Source organism: Chinchilla lanigera, unplaced genomic scaffold, assembly GCF_000276665.1.
Source record: "Chinchilla lanigera isolate Chin_1 unplaced genomic scaffold, ChiLan1.0 scaffold00034, whole genome shotgun sequence".
NCBI lineage: Eukaryota > Metazoa > Chordata > Mammalia > Rodentia > Chinchillidae > Chinchilla > Chinchilla lanigera.
The window spans coordinates 18955027-18977000 of NW_004955435.1; the positions used below are offsets into that span (position 1 = coordinate 18955027).

Consider the following 21974-nt stretch of genomic DNA (forward strand, 5'->3'; position numbering starts at 1 on the left):
AGTGGCAACCTCATCTCTGTTCACACAGTACCAGGGATCTGATTCTGTTTGATTGTAGCTTGTAAACCTTAGGCAAATGGGTTTCTTTGCTATTTTCTCCTCCAGAAGCAAGGAGGTGACCACAGTCTGTGAAAAGAAGCTGAAACTACACTGACTACTTTTTTTGAAGGCCTAGATTTCCTTGCAGCTTTCCAACTCTGCAAGTCTATAATGGAAAATATGGCACATCAAGGGAAATTCAAACAATTTAGTAAAAAAGATGGAAGAAACTCTCAGATGATACAATGGAATATTATTCAACCCTTAAAAAGGAATGAAATACTTAAACACACTATGAATGGACCTTAAAAGGATACACCTTAAACCATCATGCTAGGTAAAAGATGTCAGATACAAAAGGTCTTATACTACATGATTCTATTTATATGAAGCATCCAGACTAGACACATCTACAGAGACAGTAAGAAATTAGCGGTTGCCAGGAGCAAGAACGAGAGGTGGTAAGTGACTACTAATGAGGTTTTTCATCACCTTAAAGTGTTCAAAATGTTCTGGAATTAGTGGTGATGTTTGCACAACTTTTGAATATAACAAAAACCCACCAATCTACATACTTTGTAAAGGGTGACTATTAAGATGTATTATATTTTCATTTTAAAAATTGTATGGCAATATATCTTGTTCCAGTCTGTAGGACAGTCCACTGACTATTGTTGTGCCCTATAGTATTTCCTGGGCATCTACCATATGTCAAGGCACTGTGAGTGGTGAGTGTGCAGAGACAGACAGTAGCCCCTCCTTCACGGTGTGTCCCCTTGGGCAGTCTGTTAAACTCTGACCCTCTGTTTCCTCATCCCCAGTGGAGGAAAGTGCTAGACTTACCCCAAGAAGGAGGCTGAGGTTCCTGACAAATACATGTAATCCCACATTACCCTGAACAGTGGTTCCCAGGGCTAATGGCACATCACAGCCTGCCTCAGAGCCCCGTGAAGTCACACATTCATGATGGTGCTGTCTCAGCAGCCCAGGCAGCCTCGGTGCTTTCAGTCTGGGCACTGTCAGGTCTTGGTGTCCCCAACAAGCATCTCGTGTCCAAGGTCTGCCCACTGGGCCACTGCCAATGAAATTCTTTGCCTTCGCTAGTTGCATTCTGGATCGTTACAAGTCTCCTGAAAGACATCTCAGAATCTCCATTTACACTTAGGGGTCTGTGTATCTCACTGGACGTCACCGTAGGGATGCTTACCCCCGTTCAATTAACCTTTCCTGCACTTTCCTCTCTATAGGTTTTGAAAGAGGGAAACCAAGGAGAAGTTATGCAAATTGCCAAAATAAAACGAAGTTATTCATTCATTTATAGGGTCATTTTGCACTTTGTAAAAGAAGCTGCTTGGTTTTCTCATTTTCTTATTACTTAAGGAAATATTTTTATACTGTTAAAGGACACATTTATTATCAGGTTAATATAGGATAGTGATCTATATAGGTAGATCACGAAAGTGGAAAACAAACATTTAATGTGAGCAGAAGCGCGCGCGCGCGCACACACACACACACACACACACACACACACACACACACACACGCACACATCCTGCAAGGCTAGGATGCTTTGGTTACCCTTCTCAGTGCCCAATGCTGCTTCTCAGTTTGGGCCTCTAAGCAGAAGGTTTGAAGCTCTCATCTGTCTGCATCTCTTTCCTTTGTGTGCACCACGGCAGGACTCAGTGCTGAACAGGCAGCCACCAGGGGGAGCCCAGTGTCTTGTGGTTGCATTGTGGGTGGAGGGGAGGGAAGAGAAAGCGACGGCTGATGAAGACCAGAAGTCTATTCTTGCTAAGGCTATGCAGAGTGGGGGTTCCTACCTGGGTCACTCCTTTCTGCAAAGGCCACAATGTGGATCCCATTCAAATCATCTTCCTGTAGGAGAAAAGAATCAGATGTTACACTCTCAGGTGGAAAGATAGAAAGGGAGGTACCAGAAGCAGGGTCCCAGAGGTGGGGATAGAAATGTTGGAGGGTAGGGAATGACACAGAAGCAGAGAGAAACAGGCAAAGTGCATGTTAAGGAAGGGAACACTGGGCCAGGTGTGGTGGCCCATGCCTGTAATCCCAGCACCTGGGAGGCTGAGGCAGGAGGATCGTTGCAAGTTCGAGACCAGCCTGGGCTACACAGTGAGCTTAAGGCCAGCCTGAACTGCATAGCGAGACCCTGTCTCAAAAAAGATGAAAGAGAGAAAGAAAAGAAAGAAAGAAAGAAAGAAAGAAAGAAAGAAAGAAAGAAAGAAAGAAAGAAAGAGAAAGAAAAAGAAAAGAAATGAGAAGAGAAGAGAAGAGAAGAGAAGAAAAGAAAAGAAAAAAGAAAAGAAAAAAGAAAAGAAAAGAAGAAAAAAGGAAGGGAACGTTGATAAGCAGCTTGCAGGAATGCATGGAATTTTGATCAGGGACTCAGACGAATGGGTTTACAAGCCAAGAAAACAGCAACTATGCCCAAGACCCTAGCACTAAGTGGGGCTCGCTCCTGCGGTCTGGTGATTCCAGAAGAGTGGCAGCCAAAAGCAAAATGAAGAAGAATGTAACTCTGGTTTATCAGAGCTCCGCGGGCAAGCAGCAGTCTGGAGGCCTCTGGGGGATGTCAGTCTGTTGCAGGGATTCCCCCACCAGGAGAGAAAGTCAGTGATGGATCAGATTCTGGAAACACTGGACAGCTGCTGACAGCTCCTGAAGTTATCCTCAAATGGGCAGCAGACAGGGCTCCTCCAGGTCCATTTGGATGCGGCTATAGTCCACACAAGAATCATGCAAAAGTCTGGACTCCACAACATTTCTGATTGAGGCCATGGGACCCACGGAATAAGTAAGGGACATCTCCGTTACTGTGCACTCCAGGTGCTTTCCTTGTGGTCCTTTCGGCTCTGAACCTAAAGTTTGCTGAGGGGAAGAGAGCCTGGAATTCAGGCCCATGGCCTGAGAACAGGGAGTGGCTGTGGGGGCAGGGCAAGAAAAATGAAACTGGAGACAGTATTTCAAATTCTAAGGCAAGCCAGGGGCATGCCGTGTGTCCACACCTTAGACAGGGATGACCACCTGCCTGTGTCTTTTTGGCATTCATTATTCCTGGAGAAGGGAGAGCAGGCACTCAGAGGGGCCTCTCTGCCAAGAAACGTGATCCTCAGGAGCCTTGAACAGGAATATGTGAGAGATTGAGGCACTGGGGGCAGAGCCCAGGGAGCCCTGATTTCAGGGGATGTAGAGAAGTGTTTATTGGGCACCTTGAATGTCAGAATCGTCCTACGGGAAAAAAATGTCCCAGAGTCTCAACCCTCCTCTGATCTCCACTTCCATTTCAATTGATTTTAATGCTGGTGCAATCCTATCTAAATGCTAATTTTTTCCTTTGCTTTTACAATGGATAAAACCTCCAAAACTTCTATGAGAGATTCAATAGAAAATATTATTATTAAGAGCAAGAGAGTGGACGTTGCCTCAGTCAGATACTCTGGGGAATTGAATTTTACAGATATATCCGTGTGTGCGTGCCAGTTTATTACACAAATCCGACAGCAACCAGAAGGGGAGTCTGAAGTTTCACTGTTTTACATTTGCTATTATCGCCGGACAGAATATCCTGATCAGTTCTCATTAGGCAGCCCTGTGTCTCTGTCGCCTGCCATCAGTCGGAAGTGAGCTCTGTTAATTCTGAGACGCAAGCCTCATTTCTGTGTGCCCTTCTAGAACGCGCTTGGAAATTGGTTTTAGAATGAAGAATCCATATTCGTTTTCTAAGAGGCTGCTCGTAATATGCCTGTCATTCTCCGGGCCTATGCAGTCCCTGGATGGAGAACTGTAGCCAAGGGACCGAGCCACTCTCTGCGTGCATCTCACAGATTCAGCGCACGAACCTGTATTGAACACCTGTGAAGAAGCTGGTGCATGCTAGGTGCCAGGTATTTCAGTAATAAACTCATGGAGCAAGGATCCATGGGTGACAAGCCTGTAAGGGGGCTGCGTGATGAGAACCCAGCATGAATGAGGAGGAGGACACTGCTGACCACAGGACCTGGTGAGCCCAGGGCCCAGCTGAGGGCCTCCTCTGAGCCTTGACATCTTTGCTACCCAGACACCGATTTTGCCTTCGGATCACACTGCCTTGAAATTCTCTTTTTAATCTCATGAATCTTCCCTCGTCAGCTAGATGGCAAGCTCTGAGAGAAGGGATTAGGCCTTCAAATATCAAGGATGATTAACATGGTAACCGTATCTGCCAGCTGCCACTTTTTGTCTAACTACTTTGCAAATGTCTTCACTCTAAGTCTCTAATGAAAGTCATCTTTAAATCTTAAAAAAATCAAAATGATTTACATAAGGACATAGAGCTAGTAGTGACATAAGTAGGACTCAAGCCAGCTCTACTGGGTCCCAAAGCCCAGTGTTCTAGCCACCATAACAGATACCATAAACTGGGCAGCATGTAAGCAAGAGAAAGTGATCAGGTTTGTTTTTCCCAGGTGCAGGGCTTGGGAAGTCAAGCTGCAGGCACTGGTGATTTAGCATTAGATGAGGGGATGCTGCTGCTTTCTGCTTCGTACATGGAGCCTTCCTGCTGTGTCACCCCAGGTGAAAGGACCTGGCTGGCTCTACAGAGCTTCTTTCATGAGGGTACTAGGGCTTCTTTCATGAAGGTGCTAAAGCTTAGGTCAGGAAGGCTCTGCCCTCATGCCCTGAGCACCTCTCTAAATCCCACCTCTGAATAGGACACCTTGAGCGCTAGGATTTCCAAATAGGAATTTGGGGGAGCTACAGACTCCTCGACAGTAGCATCTGGAACTGATCGCCCCTTGGGAGGATTTTCAGGAAGTGTGAACTTGAATTGGTGGCTTTTAAATTGAAAAAGACTGAAAATAGGCCTGTATATAAAGTGAGCATGCACTAGATCCCCAAAAGGCCCAAAGATTTGGGGGTTACTTCAGTGAATATCCTCTTCTGGATCCCCTCCGCAGCCTTTTGGGTGCCACGCTGTGGCAACGGTGAGTATAGTGGACTGGGGTCATATGTTGAGACTGCTTCACCTACTCAAGCACGGGGTCCTGAGAACAAGTCAGCAACATTCACTTCAATAACGCCACGATTAGCATAATGTAACAGGTTCTTATTAATATCTCTTGACTCAAAAGAAGAGTGTGGCCATGAAAATCTTACGCACTCATCATCAGAGAAAATTAGAAAATATGAGGGCTAAGAATACACTAGTACCATCAATTACCTGCCAATCAGACATTACCATTGCCAATAATTTCCTCTATTTTTTCATCTCTATGGAATGTTCTCATGGTGAATGAAGAGACACGAAGAAAAAAGCTGAGTTTAGACTAGCAGGCCCCCTAACTCAGGTGTAATGGAGTGGCCTAGAGGCTTGTCTAGGAGTCTTCAGCCTCATCTTGGAAGTACTTTGCTATGGGAATGCAGGGAGGATTCTTTTAGAACAAACTGCTGACTCCCATCCCTTGGGAGCCGTTGCTAAGGACACTGGCTAACCACTTGGAGTATCTAAGGAACATTGACAGACCAGCACTCGATCACCCTGTAGCACCTTGATATTTTTTGAATATTCTAAATAAATACAAAGATAAATAGATAAATGCTCTAGAATTTACAGACAGCAATTATTGTTGGCACTAATTTTATGTGATATGTTTTTGTTATGATCTGCTACTTTTAAAAATCTGCACAATTAGGGGAGAGAAAAAGGTAAATAGTTGCTTTAGCCTAGCTAGCTTTCCTGGCTTACTTAAATATTTTGCAGTGTCTGAAAAAGCAAATGTTGAAGATAAGTCTTTTAAGTTCATTCATTGGTCACTTTTCACAAATCTGTGCTTTAAGTTCCGGCAGCCAATCCTTTGGGGCAGGGCCTCCCAAGGCGGGCATGGGTGGATGGGAAGGGGAACTGGGGAATGGCTCCTCAGGAATCCTGCTCACCTCTGTTCCTTCTTGAGGCAATAGCAGCCCTGGAGGAGCCTCTTTTGCCGTCCTCCTAACTTAGAGATGTAGGTGAGGGCCTGGATGGCCTGGTTAGGGCTTCTGGGGAGGGCAGGTGGCCAGTGTGGAGTAGGGTGATGTAGAGCAAACCATTCTGGTTGTCATCTTCTCCACTTTGCTAAACTTAATGCATGACCTTTCCCAGTTAGCAAACAAGTGAATACATAATAATGTGAAAAATATGAGCTATCACATATTATAGCAAAGGCTGTAATTTATCTTGTTAAGTAAAAAGACAGCAAAAATGAAGGCAAACAGCAAAGGTCTCTCTCACCATCTGCCTCTGATGTGAGAAAAGGATTTTTGCAGTAGGCCTGGGGTGTGTTCAGAGGACAGGGGCTATCCAGCCATGGGGGTCATGGTCTTGGGTGTGACACTGAGATGTCTGTAAGACAGTCCTGGGAGAAGGAAGGGTCCTGCATGTGTGCATTCTCTCCCTTCTGGGAGCCTAGGGAACAGAATTGTCTCTTAGGGATTAAGAAGAAAGGAAGGTAGGAAGGAAGGAAGGAACAAAGGAAGGAAAGAAGGAAGAAAGGAGGGAAGAAAAGGAGGAAGGAGAAAGAGACATGGCAAAATAGAACAGCAATAACTGCTCTCAATTGCAAATGGTATTTTCTGCTTTGAGAGACAGAAAGACCAACAACCTGTTTAAGATGAAAGGAAACCAAAACAAAAAACAAAAAAACACCTAGTAATGACCAAATGCAAGTGTGAGATGCGGCATGGTATGGTGGGCTGGGAAGAAGGTTTGCTCTTGCAGTAAAGGACAATAGTGGGATAACCGCGGTGTGGGTAAGGTCTCTAGATTAGAGTTGAGGAACATTAGTGTGAATTTCCTGATTTTGATCATAGTACTGTGGCTGTGAGAGAAAACTCTTGTTCTGGAAAAACACGAGGTATTCAGGGATAAAAGGAAATGATGTCTACTATTCACTCTCAAACAGTTCAGAAAAAATATGCATGGGGGAGGGGAAGTGAAGGTAATAAAAATGTTACCATTTGGGGAATCTGTGAAGAAAAAATGGAATTGTTTACACTACCTTTGTAAAGCTAAAGTTATTTTAGAGAAAAAAGTGAAAACAGTTTTTAAAAGGAGTATGTTAAAGTATTGATGTACCCTTTTGTTATTAATATTTAAATTTAGAAACAAGACCTTTCAGAGGTTAATTTTCTGAAAGGCTTAAATGTTAGGGGAACAGGTTTCTATTGTGCTGGTTGTTCTTAAACACACCCTTAGACGCAATTATTTGTCCTACAGAGTCTTATGAAATGTTTGCTCTCCTTCAGAAATCCAAATAAGTTACAAACCAGCAAAACAGTGTCAAGTTCTGTGCCCTCATCACTTCAGATTATGAATTAAAGAACTGCATAAATAAATGGTTCTGTCTTAGTCCCTTTCTCCTGTACCTCCAACCAAAATGACACCCCATGAGGACATGGTCCCTTGAAGGAAATATATTGGAGAGAACCTGAAATTTGTCTACAAAAGGCCTTAATTTAATGGGGCTGGGGATTTAGCTCATCTGCACAGCGCCTGCCTGGCAAGCACGAGGTCGTGAGTTCGACTCCTGGTACCGGAAAAAAAAAAAATTCAAATCCTAAGAACTAATGTTCAACAGTTATATGTCCTTGAATAATAATCTGAATGATCATCAATTTCTCCATATGTAAAATGGGCTAAAATGATTCTTGTTCTACATCACTGTGTAGCACTATTGTCAGTTCTGTGCAAAAGGATCCATGGGATGCCTCGGTAAGAAGATGCTCCAGAGACTGGTTCTTACTGTCTACGGACTTCTGTATAAATCTAAGGTGGAGACAGAAGGTGTGTCTCCAAGGCCTTCTTTCAAATACTGTCTGAGCCACCTGAGACATTGTCTGTGACTCACGCCTGTAGCATAAGCTGTCTTCATCACTTTCCAGTGCCTGGAGTTGATTTTTTTAAAAAAAGAGCTACCATGCAGAACCTATCACATTCTGAACTCTATCTCATTTATCCTTACAAACAGTCCTGATTTTACATGGGGAAACTAAAGCTCAGGAAGATTATATGTCTTGATGTATGTCACAGGGTTACTAGGTGGCCCATTCTGTACTATATGTCCTTGTACCCTGAACTATGAGTTTGTAGCCTGAGCTCCTTCTGGCATGTCTCCCTAATCTCTGGTGGGCTGTGAACAGAAGCCAGGAGTTCCTGAGGGAATGAGCAGGGACTGGTACCAAAGAGGTTTAACCTGGATCCACGGAGAGCTGAGTTTAAACGAAAAAGATGCTCGTACTCCCCCCTCTAGACATCAAGCTCTGCCAAATAAGACTTAGTCTGAGACTTGGAACTTCATCAGAAGGGCACTCCTCTTGGAGATATGTTTGTCCCTGCAAGGAAGACAGAATTCGCCGCAGTCTTACCCAGGTTTCAAACATGTCTTCCGGCCTCAAGCGACGGAGAGTGGGTCTGAAAAAAAAAGGAGGTGCTACCTTGAGTAAGGATCACCAACGGCAGAGACTGAGCCTCTGCCCTGGGAAATGTAAACGAGCTACTGGTTCACTTCCAAGAGCTTGAAGAGCCCCCAAACCCATTTCTGCCCTAAGGCGATAGAGCTGCTTTGCTCTGCTGCGTCCAGAGAGATCTAAGCCAAACCACTGAACCTGTCCCTAGACTCGTTTGATCCAGGGCAAATCAAATCCATTATAAACGGAGGCACAGGGTTGGTTCATTCCTAGGGCAAAAAGCATTTCTCTCTTCACAGACAGGTAGCATTCCTGAGAGCCCAGAGCAGGTCCCAGAGGAGGAAACTGGTTCCAGGCCAGAACAGCCATTGTTTTATCTTGGGGATCATCCATCAAAGCCCCTTAGAGATCTTTGGGGGGGCAAGTGGGACCTATATTTTGCTCATAATTTCACGTATTTCTGAATGTTGGCAACCTCCATGAGGCTTTTTGTTCTCTTTTGTTTGTAGTACTCGGCATTGAACCTAGGGCCTTGCACATGCTAGGTAAGTACTTTGCCTCTCAGTTGGCGAGGCGTGTTCATATTTGTTTCTTCTTGTACTTCTTCTCTGCAGGGATTAGCACTGTCTGCACACAGGGACCATGGTGTTCTAGGTTCACATAGGGAGGGTGGGCAAGGCAGCGAGCTCCCTGCCGTGGTACGTGTTCGCATGTTTGTTCCTGGAGAACGTATCAGCGGAGTACAGCTGGTGACCCATTTAGTCAATGTTTTGTTGTTGTAAATAAACATGCGTTGGGACACAGCCATCCTATTTGTTTGCACAAAGGCTATGGCCACTTCTGTGCTGGAAGAGCAGGGTTGAGCAGTTGCAGAGGAGGGCATCTGGCCCATAGAACCTGAATTTACTCTTTGGTCTTTCAGAGAAAAAGTTTGCTGATCTCTGCTAAAGCTACTAAACAGTATCAAATATTCCTCTCCTAGAAATTATGTGCATAGATGTTCATCTTTGGCTAAGGTATTTAACTATTCTGAGTCATATTCCTTGATCTTTAAAATAATATTGCCCCATGAGATTGGAGATGAAATAAAGTAGCTCCTATAAGGTGCCCGGCATGGTGCTTGACATACAGGAAGCTTTCTCCTAAATTGCTATCATCACTAGTATGGAATTTTACTTACAGCTCACTCTGGCTTTGAGGAGATTTGCTGAGCGGGCAGAGGTAGTCTAATGCTACTTGCAAGTGATAACTGCCATGTATCAGTGATCGATATTCTGCCTGGGGTACTTTAAGTTGCTCCACTTGGTGGATCTGAATTATTAGCACTGAGAGGCTCTTTCCCATTCACCGGGTCCCAGATTCCCTTCCCCACATGCCCTCTCAGGCACCTTTGGTGTTCCTTCACAAACTCCACGAGCTCCTCTTCCGTGTAAGGTTTGTTGGGGATGGCAGTGGGCTCATCCATGAATGGCTCATAGAAGTCAACTTCATTCATCTTTAAGGATAACTTCTTTGCAACCTGTAACAACAATGAGACAACAGACTGAGTGCTAGTCTAGAGTAGTAATGTGTTGCACATCCACCAGAAGTGTGAGGGCTCTCTGGCAAAGACGCAGAGTACATAGATAGTTTAACTTAACGTTAAAGTACCAAGAATTCATCATCTATGTCCTGGGTTAGACCGGTCTCTTTCCATGATGAAAGGAGACAGACAGACAGACAGACAGAAACAGAGACAGCATGGAAAGACCTCTCTGACAAATGATGGGCAAGCAGGGGCAGAGAACAGCTGGAATGAAAGGGGAGGGTCGTTCTACCCTCATCATCATCCTGCTATATTTGCTGGGGCTGGAGGAGGAAGTAAATACCAGTGGGACATGTTGTGTGGATTTAATTGAGCCATTTTGATGGAACAAGGCATTGGTGGAAACCTCTAAAGCACACAGGTACGCAGACCTGGAAGTCAGTCCATTAATCTGCACTTGATCAGCTCATAAATCCTAATTACTGTTCAGGTTGAAGTACAGGCCCTGGGGTTCAACCTGTCGGTTCCACACTGCTTGGTGGTTTGTCAGGTTCTGGGAACTTCCCAACTTGTTAACAGCTGTAAGGTGACCAGCTAGCCTGCCTTGCTCATGGCAGAGGTGTTTCCCAGGATGTGGAACTTTCAGTGCTAAAATCTGGATAGTTCCCAATGAGCCAGGATGGGCGGCTCACTGTACAACAGATAAAAGCCCCTGGGGAACCAGCCCAGAGCCTGGAAGACAATTTCTGTCTTGATTAAAGTAGATAGAAACAGATAAAACCAAATAACAGATAAAACCTCAGGGAAGCAGCCCATAGCCCGGAAGACATTTTCGCTCTTGATTAAAGTGGCCACATGTCAGTCTGTTGTCAAGGCAGAATGGTTGCTGTGTTTGCCTGCAAAGCCACTGAACTCAGGACCTCCTTTTGTGACATGATTTGAGAGGCCTGGAATGTGCAGTGCTCAAGAGAAAACCAAATGCCATTCTTTCGCTTGGAGCTGTAGTCCAAGAAAGCACAGGCATGAACAGTGGTTCCCTTGACACGGCAGGCGCATTGCCTAGGAGCCAAGCCCTGTGGTGGTAACTGCAGCACAGCGACCCAGTGACCCAGGGGCTGTGACTAATGGGGGAGGGGGGAACCTGTGCGTTATGCAAGACCTTACACAATGAGGCCCATTCTGTGGAAACACTTGAGCCCAGATGGCGTTTGTCATCAATTGCTATTAATTCCAGGTCACTATATTCTAAAAGACATTTCTTACAGTACTTAAGAGAAAGAAATTCCAGCATCTTGCCCAGAGTTAAAGAAAATAGGCCCTATTAAGAGCTACAACCCCTCAAAGGAGACTTTATTGTCATGTTGATTTTAAGAAAGGCAAGTGTGGGGTTCTTCTTACTGGTTCTCCCCTTCTCTGAGATGCCTGCTCCATGGATTGTGGGGTGAGGAGGCAAGAAGGTGGGAGGGTGGAGGGAAGCAAGCATACAGCAAGCACCGAGGTTTGCACACAAGTCTTTCCAAAGCTGGGCTTAAGGAGAATATGACGTTGTCCTCTGGCCTGTTAGAGTTCATTTACTCTTCTAGGAACCAGGAACCCGTGCTGCTACAAAACGGGAAGTGACTACATGAACAAAACAGCAATAATAGCGAATACACGGAGTGCTTACTACTGCAAAATGTTTAGGGTAAATTATTTAATTCTCATTTTGGTTGTTTGGAGTAAGAACTGTTAGTATATTTATTTTACCGAGGCACCATTGGGGCAAGCAATTCATCAAGATCATATATCTGGAGGGGCAGAGTAGTAGTAGTCAGTGAAGCATGCCAAACCTCCAGTTTGTCTGTATTTCCACATTCTTTAGACTTGAAAATTACCTCCTCCTTAACAGTCTAAAGAAAGGAAAATATGCATGTCCCTGTGATATGAGGTACATGTTTTAGTAAGATGTTTCCTTGTCCTTCTTGTAATATGTTCTCATCAATTCTTCTGCAATAATAAGACCTCCCGAGAGAGAGCTAATCAGTACTATCAAGGCAAGCAGCACTGGTGTGCCTGTGCTTCATGTCTGTGCTTGGCATGTGCATGTATGTGCATGTGCGTGAGTGTGCATGCATGCACTTATGGTGGTGGTGGTCCCTGAATCCCAGTGTCTGAGTCTGAGTGTTAAATCTATAAACAGCAAATTGGATTGTCGTGTCCTAAAATTTAAGTCTTGGAAAACCCGAGTACACTTGTCCAGTGGTTCTCCACTTTCTCCCCACCAACCCTCTGGATCACCTTGTATCTCAGAGGACGCCTTTTTTACAGTCGTGTAATTATGTCTTGGATGGTGAAGACCGCAGGAGATCTGCTGTCTAGAGCATTTATTCATGCATTTCATTAATAAGTAGTTAGTGGGGCCTTCTGTATCTAAGGCACTGTTCTAGGAACAGCTGTGTTTCATGGATATTGAGATTAAATAAGAATACATTATACTATTAAAAGCTGAATAGACCCATAAAAAATGAGCTTCTCCATGCTTTCTTGTTCTTTACTAGTTAAGATAGATATCTGCAAAGACAAGAAAGCTACAAGTACAGTGGCTCTTTTCTTAATACTTGCATATGCATGCATTTTGATACAGGTGTCTTTTCTGCACGCTAGCAAGCCAGTTCAGATATTACCAACGAAAAGCAGCTCAGAATGAACTTAAACCTTCTGGATGGACATTATGCTTCAACTCTTAGTTTATCACAGCTCCCTTTGGGCTGCAGTCTGATCAAAAAGAGATAACAACTTTTCATTTCACTGGTCCCAGGCAGAGAAAGGAGCAAAGTGATGTGGGATCGTTAGAACTGACATTTTTCAGGCTGCCAGGCGTGGCAGAGGGGGTGCCATCCTTGGCCCCCAGCCCTGTCTTGTTCCAGCTGGTTCTCAGAGGGATTGAGCCTTCATGTGCCTTGATTTAGGAGCAGGATCAGTAGATTAGGTCCCAAATCTGTCCCCCACCCTATGGAATTGCCTAGGAAGTCTTTTTTAAAGGAGCTTTTTAGACCTTATCACAACCCTAAAAAAATCTAAATTTTTAGGAGTGAGCCCCCAGAACGAAGCTTTTAAAAGCTCCCCAAGGATACCAGTATTAAAAGTGGTTGGCAATTACTGACTTCCAAATCTATGTTGGAAGCTTTGACATCTCACCTTTTTACAGTTCTCCAATTCATGATGTAGTTATTGGTTTGCTTACCTCACTTTCTCTCATCCCATCTTCTCCCCCATACTAACTCTAAATTTTACAAGGGTAAGAACCTGTTTCGTTCAACGTAGTTTGTATCCCCGACACCTGGAAGAGCGCCCAGCCCTGAAGAAATACGCAGCAAATACTCATCAACTGAGTGAGTGAGTGAGCGAATTGATGGATGGAAGACACCTCTAGCCGAATGTTTTCCTAATTTGTAAAAAGTAGGATTCATAACTTCCTCTGATGTTCTTCAATAGTCTCTTCTTCCTAGATTTCTTAATGTTTTCGGTAGCTTCCCAGTCTTTGCTGTCTTGAAACTGAGATTTTCAATCTTAACCTTATTTGGGGTTCTTCTTTCGCTCCTTCATCCCATCAGTGACCAAGTCCTCTTGTCACATCAACTTCTACCATTTGTTTTTTTCATCTCTGTCACTGTGTGACTGCTTCCTCAGCCCTTGCGTCTCCTTTTCTCAAACCTCTACCAACCATCTCTCAGTCCCTTTGAGGTTCCCTAGAGTGTGTTGTACGAACAGGTCCTTTCAGCCACCTCCTGACACTCATTGCTCTGTCCTTCTGCTCTAGCACCCTCTGCTGGATGTTATTGAGGGTGCAACCACGCCTTCTGGACCTCACCATCTCCCTCTGGGCGCTGGCCCTCCCACCATGAGGTGTGCAAGTCCCAGTAGGCGTCTGAGGGCTCCTAGAGCAGTAACCTTCACGATCCATATGAAGGTAGAGAGAACGCAACTCTTTTTTAAGTGTCATGAAATGCCACCAGGCTACAGGAACAGCGGCACTTATGACTCAGTGCCTTTCAGAGTTTTTCGTAAAGCAGCTTTCAAAATTTTTAATTATAGCCTGACCTCACCTTCTTCAGAGGCCACAGACATGAAACCATCTAGTTGGACTCTCAGGCACTTCTGAGAACAAATACTTCCCCGAACTCGGAATCAAACCACCCATCTGAAAACTGAGGTTTTGTTGCTTGGCCAGGCTCGTTTGCCTCACTCCCTCCATTCAGGCCAGCAAGCCTTCAGCCACACCTAGCCCATGTGAACCAAATGCCGGTGACGAATCCAGCACAGGCTTCAGTGTAGGCTCCTCTTCTCTAATATCCTTGTCCAACCTCCCATCATCTTGGGCCTAGATGACTCTTTTCTTATTAATCACAACCATTCTTCTAGCTAGCTGATATTTTCTGAATGTTTATATGCACCAAACACCAACTGGGGATTTAATCTATACTGCTCCTTTCTCTGGGGCATGGTAGCACCCAGCACTGACTTTGAAATTAGGTCAGCCTGAGACTACACCCAGCTTTACTGTTGCTCTGTGACCACGGCAAATCACTTGATCTCTCAGTGCCTCAGCTTCCCCTGAGGAATAAGAGCCTAATCTTTCTCTTATGGATTTGCTGAAGGGATGGAATGAGAAAGCCTGCATAAAGCCCTCAGGACACAGTCTGCCACATAAGTACTTAGTAAGGATAATTATTAGTATTTTGATGTTCTTGCTCAAGATCTCTCCCAACTCTAAAATCCAGCCAACTAGGGTAAATTTATTTCAAACTTCTATTCTGTTACTTAGATTATAGACTTTTTTTTGTATCATAGGCTTGAGGACAGTGCCCATAGCCACAGAAATAGTTGTACACACACACAAACACACACACATATGAATCAAATGTGATTTATTTTCATTGGGCCCTTTCTTATTCCTACATCTGTTAACCTCTCTTATTTTTCTAAAATATCTGAACTCATCCCAGAATAAAAGCCACAAGCACTGCTCACCAACTGCCTTAATCCTCAGGAGGCCATTTTCTGATGAACTTTGACTTGTATTTGATTAAAGGGTTAGTTTGTCTTAGATTCATTTGTTCTATCAAATATAATAATTTTGTTTTTCAGTTGGGAGTGTGTGTTATCTGTACTGTGATGTGTGTATGTGATGTATGTGGTTGTATGTGTTATTTCTGTTGTGTGTTTGTGCACCCTGACCCTCAAGGGCAGGCATAGGGTGTTCTATCTAATGTCATAGTACAGAGGCAGAGTTTGGGGCATAGATTGGGATCTCAGGGCTACCATCAGTTCACTGGAGACCTTGTATATTATTTAATCTTTGTAAGTTTGTTTCCTCATATGAGAAGTGGGAGTTTTTACCTGTCAAAGTTGTTTGCAGGAGTAGGGATAATAAAGACACAACAAAGTCATCCCTTGGTATGCGTGGGGAATTGATTCCAGAATTCCCTTGAATGCGGAAGTCCCGTACTAAAAATGATGTGGTGTTTGCATATAAGCTACATGCCTCCTACATATGCTTTAAACCATTTCTGTGTTACTCACAATACCCAATATGATATAAATGTTATGTAAGTGTTTATTAAACTGTTTAGGGAATAATGACAAGAAAAAGGTTTGAACGTGTTTACTGCAGACTTAATTGTTTGTAGTTATTTTCCTTCCTCAAATTATGCAACCAGTGGAGATGGAGCTCCACAGATATGGAGAGTTGCCTTTATATCCAACTGTGCCCAACACATAGAAAGCACTTAATAAACGGTGGTCGTGTTAGTAATAACAGGACTTGGAGGGGAGCACTCGGCTGCCTAGACTCCAAATAGATCACCCGTAGGTTCAAGGTCTCTTAGTCTCTGCTGTTCTTTGGTATATAAGATCACTTGTCACACTCAGAGAAGAGGACCAACTGGGTCGTATAAAGGTATATCAACAACTTCTCCCAGAAGTAACTTTCCAAAGCTCAATGGCTTCAGATAGGCAGTGTTCCTCCCCGTTCAATTTCCCACCCCATCACAGAGGAAGGGGAAAGGCGCACGCCCAGAAAGGGAGAGGAAAAAGGGAACAGTGGACCGCCATACTCTGGGCACACAAGTTTCTTGTTCTTGGGGTATAGGAGCTTAAAGGTGGGCTGTCATTTTTCTTTGTATACTTTGAGAGGTTTCCCTATATCCTTTTAAAAATGTTTTCATTCAGCTCTCATTCTAATACCTCCAGAGAAAAAGATAAAGGAGGAGGGTTAATGTTGTTCAAAGAAAAGAACAAGAGGTAGAAAGTTCAAACTTTAATCCTTTATGCCTACAACAGTATTTACATTAGGGTTTCACAGGTACTTACACCTTTGTCAAAGGTGGCAAAGAACTTGATGTAAGGCTGGAAATGTTCAGCTGCCTCTTCGAAAGCTTTATAATCTAGCAGGAAAAAAAATGACAAAAATTTTAAGAGGTGCACAGCAGACTTCTCTTTTTAAATGACATATAGAGAGGAGGAAGCCAATTAATCCTGATTTAGTAATTATTTAGCAGGTATTATTTAGATAGCTAACTGCTTAGTACTACTGAAAGCCATGGCTTCCACCAAGGGGTCTGAATTGATTGGCAGTCAATCATCCAAAAGACGTCTTCACCACACTTTTATGACTTTGGAAAGCAGAAAACAAGAGAAGTGAAAAAGACAAGGAGGAAAACAAAGACATGTGAAACTCTATATCGAAACAGAAAGTCCTTCTACTCAAACTTACTGCTCTTATGAATGTAACCTCTCGAGACTGTAGTATAGTATATAAATTAACCCAAGTAAGAACATTCATTCAGGTAAAGGGACTGTAGCCAAAATTGACATCACAGAAGAATTTTAAGCTCCTTGTCATGACTACCCCCGTTGGTGAGTCCTAGTTTTCTTTCCTTTCTTTTCTCTGATTTTTTGGGAATCATTTGAATTTCATCAAGCCTGTGCTTGACTGTCTGATATCACACTCTAGTCTAAGCTGCCAAGGTAGGCCTGAAACCATGTCACCGTGGGGATGCTGCACTTTGTTCTATGTAGGCAATTGTTGTACTTGGCAAAATAGCCATATTCAAACTTTGGAAGTGTGGGTGATGGTAATGGTGATTATGGTGGTTCTGGTGATTCTGCATAAATTCTACAATTCCAAGCATCATTGAGCCTGCAATTTATTCTAATAAGATCAACTTTTTTCCACATTCTGCATCTCTTACCTATCAGAAGTATAAGCTTTGCCGGGGATATACAAGTGCCTGCCTGGCAAGCGCAAGGTACTGAGTTCGATTCCCGGTACAAAAAAAAAAAAAAAAAGTATAAGCTTTTGCTAGAATTCTGGGACCATGAAGAATCTTTCAGGGTTCTGTAAAATGTTATTTTAGAATAATGCTGCCTCAGGGGAGACCAAGACGAATAAGACAAAGATACAGATCTCTGAATGCTCTCATCCCATAGAGGGCTTTGGGCTCTTAAAAGAATCACAATGCAGTGTGATAGTTGCTCTAAAAGAAGTGACAGCAACAAGCATAGGACACAGGGGTTGAAAATTTACAAAAACACTGGTACCTGCTGATCATATGTACTCATCCAAACTCATTCCATAAAAGTAATAAAAAGTCAGGAAAAATGTCAGGTACATGATAGCTGGGGTAGGACGGATAGATGGAAAAAAGACAGGTGCGGGCATTTGAAGAATGAGGAGAGAGAAGCTGCGGCAGCGGGGCAGCTCAAGCTATGTCCAGGCAGCGGTGGGCATCATCAAGGTTGCTGTCCCTCTCCCCCATATTCCCGATCAATCCTTTGTCACTTCCACGATCTCCTGTCCGGACGGAAGAGCAGCCTAGTCCTCTGGGTCTTCTCCCAGGGGTCCTGTCTGCATCATTTTTAAGACAGAGGATGGAGCAAGGTGACTCTCCGGGTTGGTAGTTTGAAATGTGGTTGAACCTTTAGCCTCACCATAACAGCAGCTGTTTTCCAGGGTACCTGGTCTTGTTGTCTGCTCTATAGTGTTGAGTAATCCTCAACTCTCAACTCCTACCCTTCTCACTTACTAAAGATTAGGCTTTTCCCACTCCCTTCCCTCTCCCTCAGAATTTTCCAGGCTGTATTTAGTATATCAGACTCAGTGGTTAGTAGCACCAGCTAGACACCCTGAGGAGAAATGCTTGGAGTAATACTTATCTTACAAAGAAGAACCAAAGGGAGTTGTTGGGGATGAAACCATCAAAGAAGCAGATGAACACATCACAGTAGACTGGAAAAACTGCCTGATTTGTGTACTGGTGGTATGGCTGCAACCGCATTTACATGAAGTTCTCTGTGAAAATCTTGAGATCAATTGATATTTATTCAAATATTTATTAAAAGCTCTGTCATATAAAGTTTTCCATAGGAATTTGAATTCCACATAAAAGGTTGTCATAAAAAGGTGACCAACAACTTGTAAGCCTGCATAACCCCTTTTCCTGTAGCTCTCAGGGAAGAAGCAGCTTCAGAAGCCCTTTCCCTATCCAAAGACAGTTTTATAAGGAGTTTATCTAAGAAGTGGATTGGAAAATAAATTTGGAATGATTTTCATTTTGAAAGACAATTTTTGGCCTCCAAAACTCTGGGGCTTTACTTAGCACCTGAATGCACTTCATTCAAAGTTGAAAGAACCATGTGATGTATGCAATGTACAGACAAGATTTATTAATTTAAGAGCAAGAAAGTTCAACTCTAAAAGGAAAGTTAAAATGGTTCACTATTAATGTTATTATTTCAGATTTTAAGAATAATTAGTAAGATCAGTAGATTAATATCTGCTTATTTCTAAGGAATGCCTTGTTTTATTTTACATATAATAAGATATAAAAATGCTTCATTAGATTTTCAATCTAGTCGCATTACCACAAGGAATCTGAGTATTACTTGTCAAGGAAAAATCATAGTGGTGAAACAAAGATATGTTCATACCCTTGAAGGGAAATTGAGAGATTGAATTACCTGAGTTATATCTAGTGGCAAGAAAAGAATATTCCTTAGTAAAACATAAAGAGCCGAGGGGCTGGAGATGTCCTTCAGTGATAGAGGGCTTCCCTAGCACGCATGAGGCCCTGGGTTCAATCCATCAAAATAAATTGCCTATTCATATGCCACAACCATATATACATGTGGTTAATGATGACTAACAAGATTTTAAAGAGCTCATCACTCAGAACCTTGCTCAGGAATTGTATAAGCCCAGGCATAACACCTAATATCAAAAAACTGGGTTCTTGGAAGCAGAGTCAAGATTCTTATTCAAAATCTACAAGTATTTGTTTGAATTTTTATAATATAATATTTGTTATATTTTATTCTTATATAATACAAAGTAAAAAAAAAAAAACAAAAAACTTTTCACTAAGTCCAATTCCCTTCCAGCTGAGGCTCACTTTATGCCTACAAGCATTACCACGCTTCATGTGTGAACTTTAAAGTCAGATTCTTGGACTTTAAATGGTGATCACCATTTGCTAGCTGTGTGATAATAGGTGAGTTAGTAAAACTTTGTGCTGTATCCTCTGATCATCATTAAATTGCAGGCAACAGTGATAACTACTTCACGGGCTTGTTGTGAGCATGAAATTCTCCATATGCAAAGGATACAGTGGGGGCAGGACAGAAGGCACTCACTGGAACAGCCAGCACTGGTCCAGACAGAACAGGGGCAAAACGCCCTGGCCAGCACCGCCCCTAATACACTCACCTTAAGCACTGGGAATGGAGGCTTCAGTGAAGCAAATGAGAAGACGGTTATACTGGGGCAAGAGGGAGAGCGAACAGGTGGGGTGTTCCTGCAGTGGCTAAGGATGTTAGCGGGCAGACTGGGTAAAGAAACAGTTCGACAAAACTTCAAAATATTTTGGGATTTCTAGAAGTAGTCATATGCAGCCCGTATTTGCGCCTCCTGCTTGTACCAATGCTCCCAGATTCCGACAGTTATGCCCGTGCTTTCTGCCACCTTCCCTCTCTTAAAGGCTGACACACAAGAACAAGGCTTAACTCACTGGACCAGGCCACCAAAGCTGTTTTTTTAATGTACTCCAGTAGCTGCCTTTCCTGGCCCCTCTCCCTGACATCCACTCAGCCCCTCCCATCCCTGACCAGGGTGGTGATGCTATGGTAGGTCTGTACCCACCCAAACCTTGGCCACAAAGCCGGCAGAGGGACTATGCCCAAGAGTGCGGTTGGTAATGGCAGGCAGCCTGGTGGTCAGTGATGGGCTCAGCTAGCAATTTGCCGTATTCTTAGCATCTAGGCCTATCCCCACCCAAATGTTCTTCTGATGTTTTCCAGTGACAGAAGTTCTCCAGCTGGTGACTGCAGGAGCTGCCGATGCACTTTGGCAGCCTACTGAGGACCCTATTTAGAGGCGACTCCATCATGGATGTGGGCAGGCGGGGAGGTGGAAGAAAGGTTCTTCTCTTGTCTATAGAACACACACACACACACACACACACACACCATTGTAAGGCCAGAGCACCTGGCCTAAATTTAGCCTTTTTTTAGCCCAGTGACCTGTTTTCCACAATTTCTGCATGTATCCTATTGCACAGGATACCGAAGGATTCCAACCACTACTCCCCCTAGCAAATGAAATGCTGAAGGCCCACCTTCTGTTGGGATAATCTAACAGTGCTCCTTGGGAATCTAGCCTTCTACTGCCAGGCGGGGTTGACAGACAACTTACATTCTGAGTCCTCACTCTTGAAAAAGCCAATGAGCTTGATCTGGTCCTCAATGCGTTCAAAGGCCTGGACCTCCAGTTTGCTGTTGATGATCTCCACTGGGTCTTCAATCAGCTGAAATCCCACACACACATGCTCACAAATGTGTTCAGATAAGATAACCTTTCCCTCTGCGGTGAGGAAATAGACCTCTTGGAGGGGAAATTGTAGTGGATTTTCATGGCTTGGACCCTGACCATCCATCCCACTCTGTCCCAGGAAGTACAGCAGCTGTGCTATCGGAGGAATTGATCTTAACTCAAGGGATGGGATGGTTGATCTGAAGCAAAAATTTTTTGCTAGTGTTTTCTTTATTTTTAATTGTAAATTGACAAATAATAACTGTTTTCACTAATGGGTTATAAAATGATGTTATGAATTATGAATACTCTGTGGAATAATTAAGTCAAACTATTTAAATATCCATTATCCCAAATACTTATAAATTTTGTTATGAGAACATTTGAAATTTACTCTCTTAGCAGTTGTGGAGTGTATAATATGTTAATTGCTGTATTCTCCACATCATTCAAGGTATCTCAAAGGGGAAAAAAGCCTGTATTCCTTCCGTCTGACTACAGCTCTACACCATTTGGTCATCATTACCCCATGTCCTACCCTACCCCAGTCTCTGGTACCCACCATTCTACTCTCTGCTTCTTTTTCAGTTCAATTGTTTTGGGTTCTATGTATAAGTAGAAACATGCATTTGTCTTTCTGTGCCTGGCTTATTACACATGTTGTTCTCCAGTTCCATGCATATTGTCATAAATTACAAAATTTCTTTTATAAAAGTTGGATAATATTTTATTGGACTACATTTTCTTTATGTATCCATTGGTGGACAAATAGATTGTTTTCATAACCTCTATTGTCACTTACTGATTCAGGAATGGGCAGTTCGCCCAACTCTGGTCCAATGGGTTAAATTTGCTGAAGCATATGTTCTTCTTGACCCTTAAAGAGCACTGGTTTGAAGCCATATTTGGGGTTTTCCCTCTCTCACTGGATATGGATGAATCAGTGTGATACATCACCTGCTTCTGACCATCTTAAAGCTAACATGGGCAGACGCAGCTTGAGGACAAAGGCCACACACTCAAAACATAATTATTTGTGATTTACAGTGCCAGAGCTGCAATTTGATAAGTCAAAATTGTAACTCTACCATTTATGTGGGTCAATCACACTGTTCATTG

The 21974-nt window shown here is 43.3% G+C and overlaps 1 protein-coding gene across 1 annotated transcript in view; it reads right to left on the minus strand.

The window, feature by feature from the left end:
* Window positions 1–21974, minus strand: part of Casq2 (calsequestrin 2 (cardiac muscle)) — a 54053-nt gene that overhangs the window by 13052 nt on the left and 19027 nt on the right. Inside the window, exons 4-8 of the mRNA XM_005389033.2 lie at window positions 20739–20850; window positions 16361–16434; window positions 9873–10003; window positions 8443–8488; window positions 1866–1920 (exon numbers count right to left, since the gene is read on the minus strand). Of these exons, the coding sequence (XP_005389090.1) occupies window positions 1866–1920; window positions 8443–8488; window positions 9873–10003; window positions 16361–16434; window positions 20739–20850 (418 nt within the window). The remainder of the gene's footprint in view (window positions 1–1865; window positions 1921–8442; window positions 8489–9872; window positions 10004–16360; window positions 16435–20738; window positions 20851–21974) is intronic.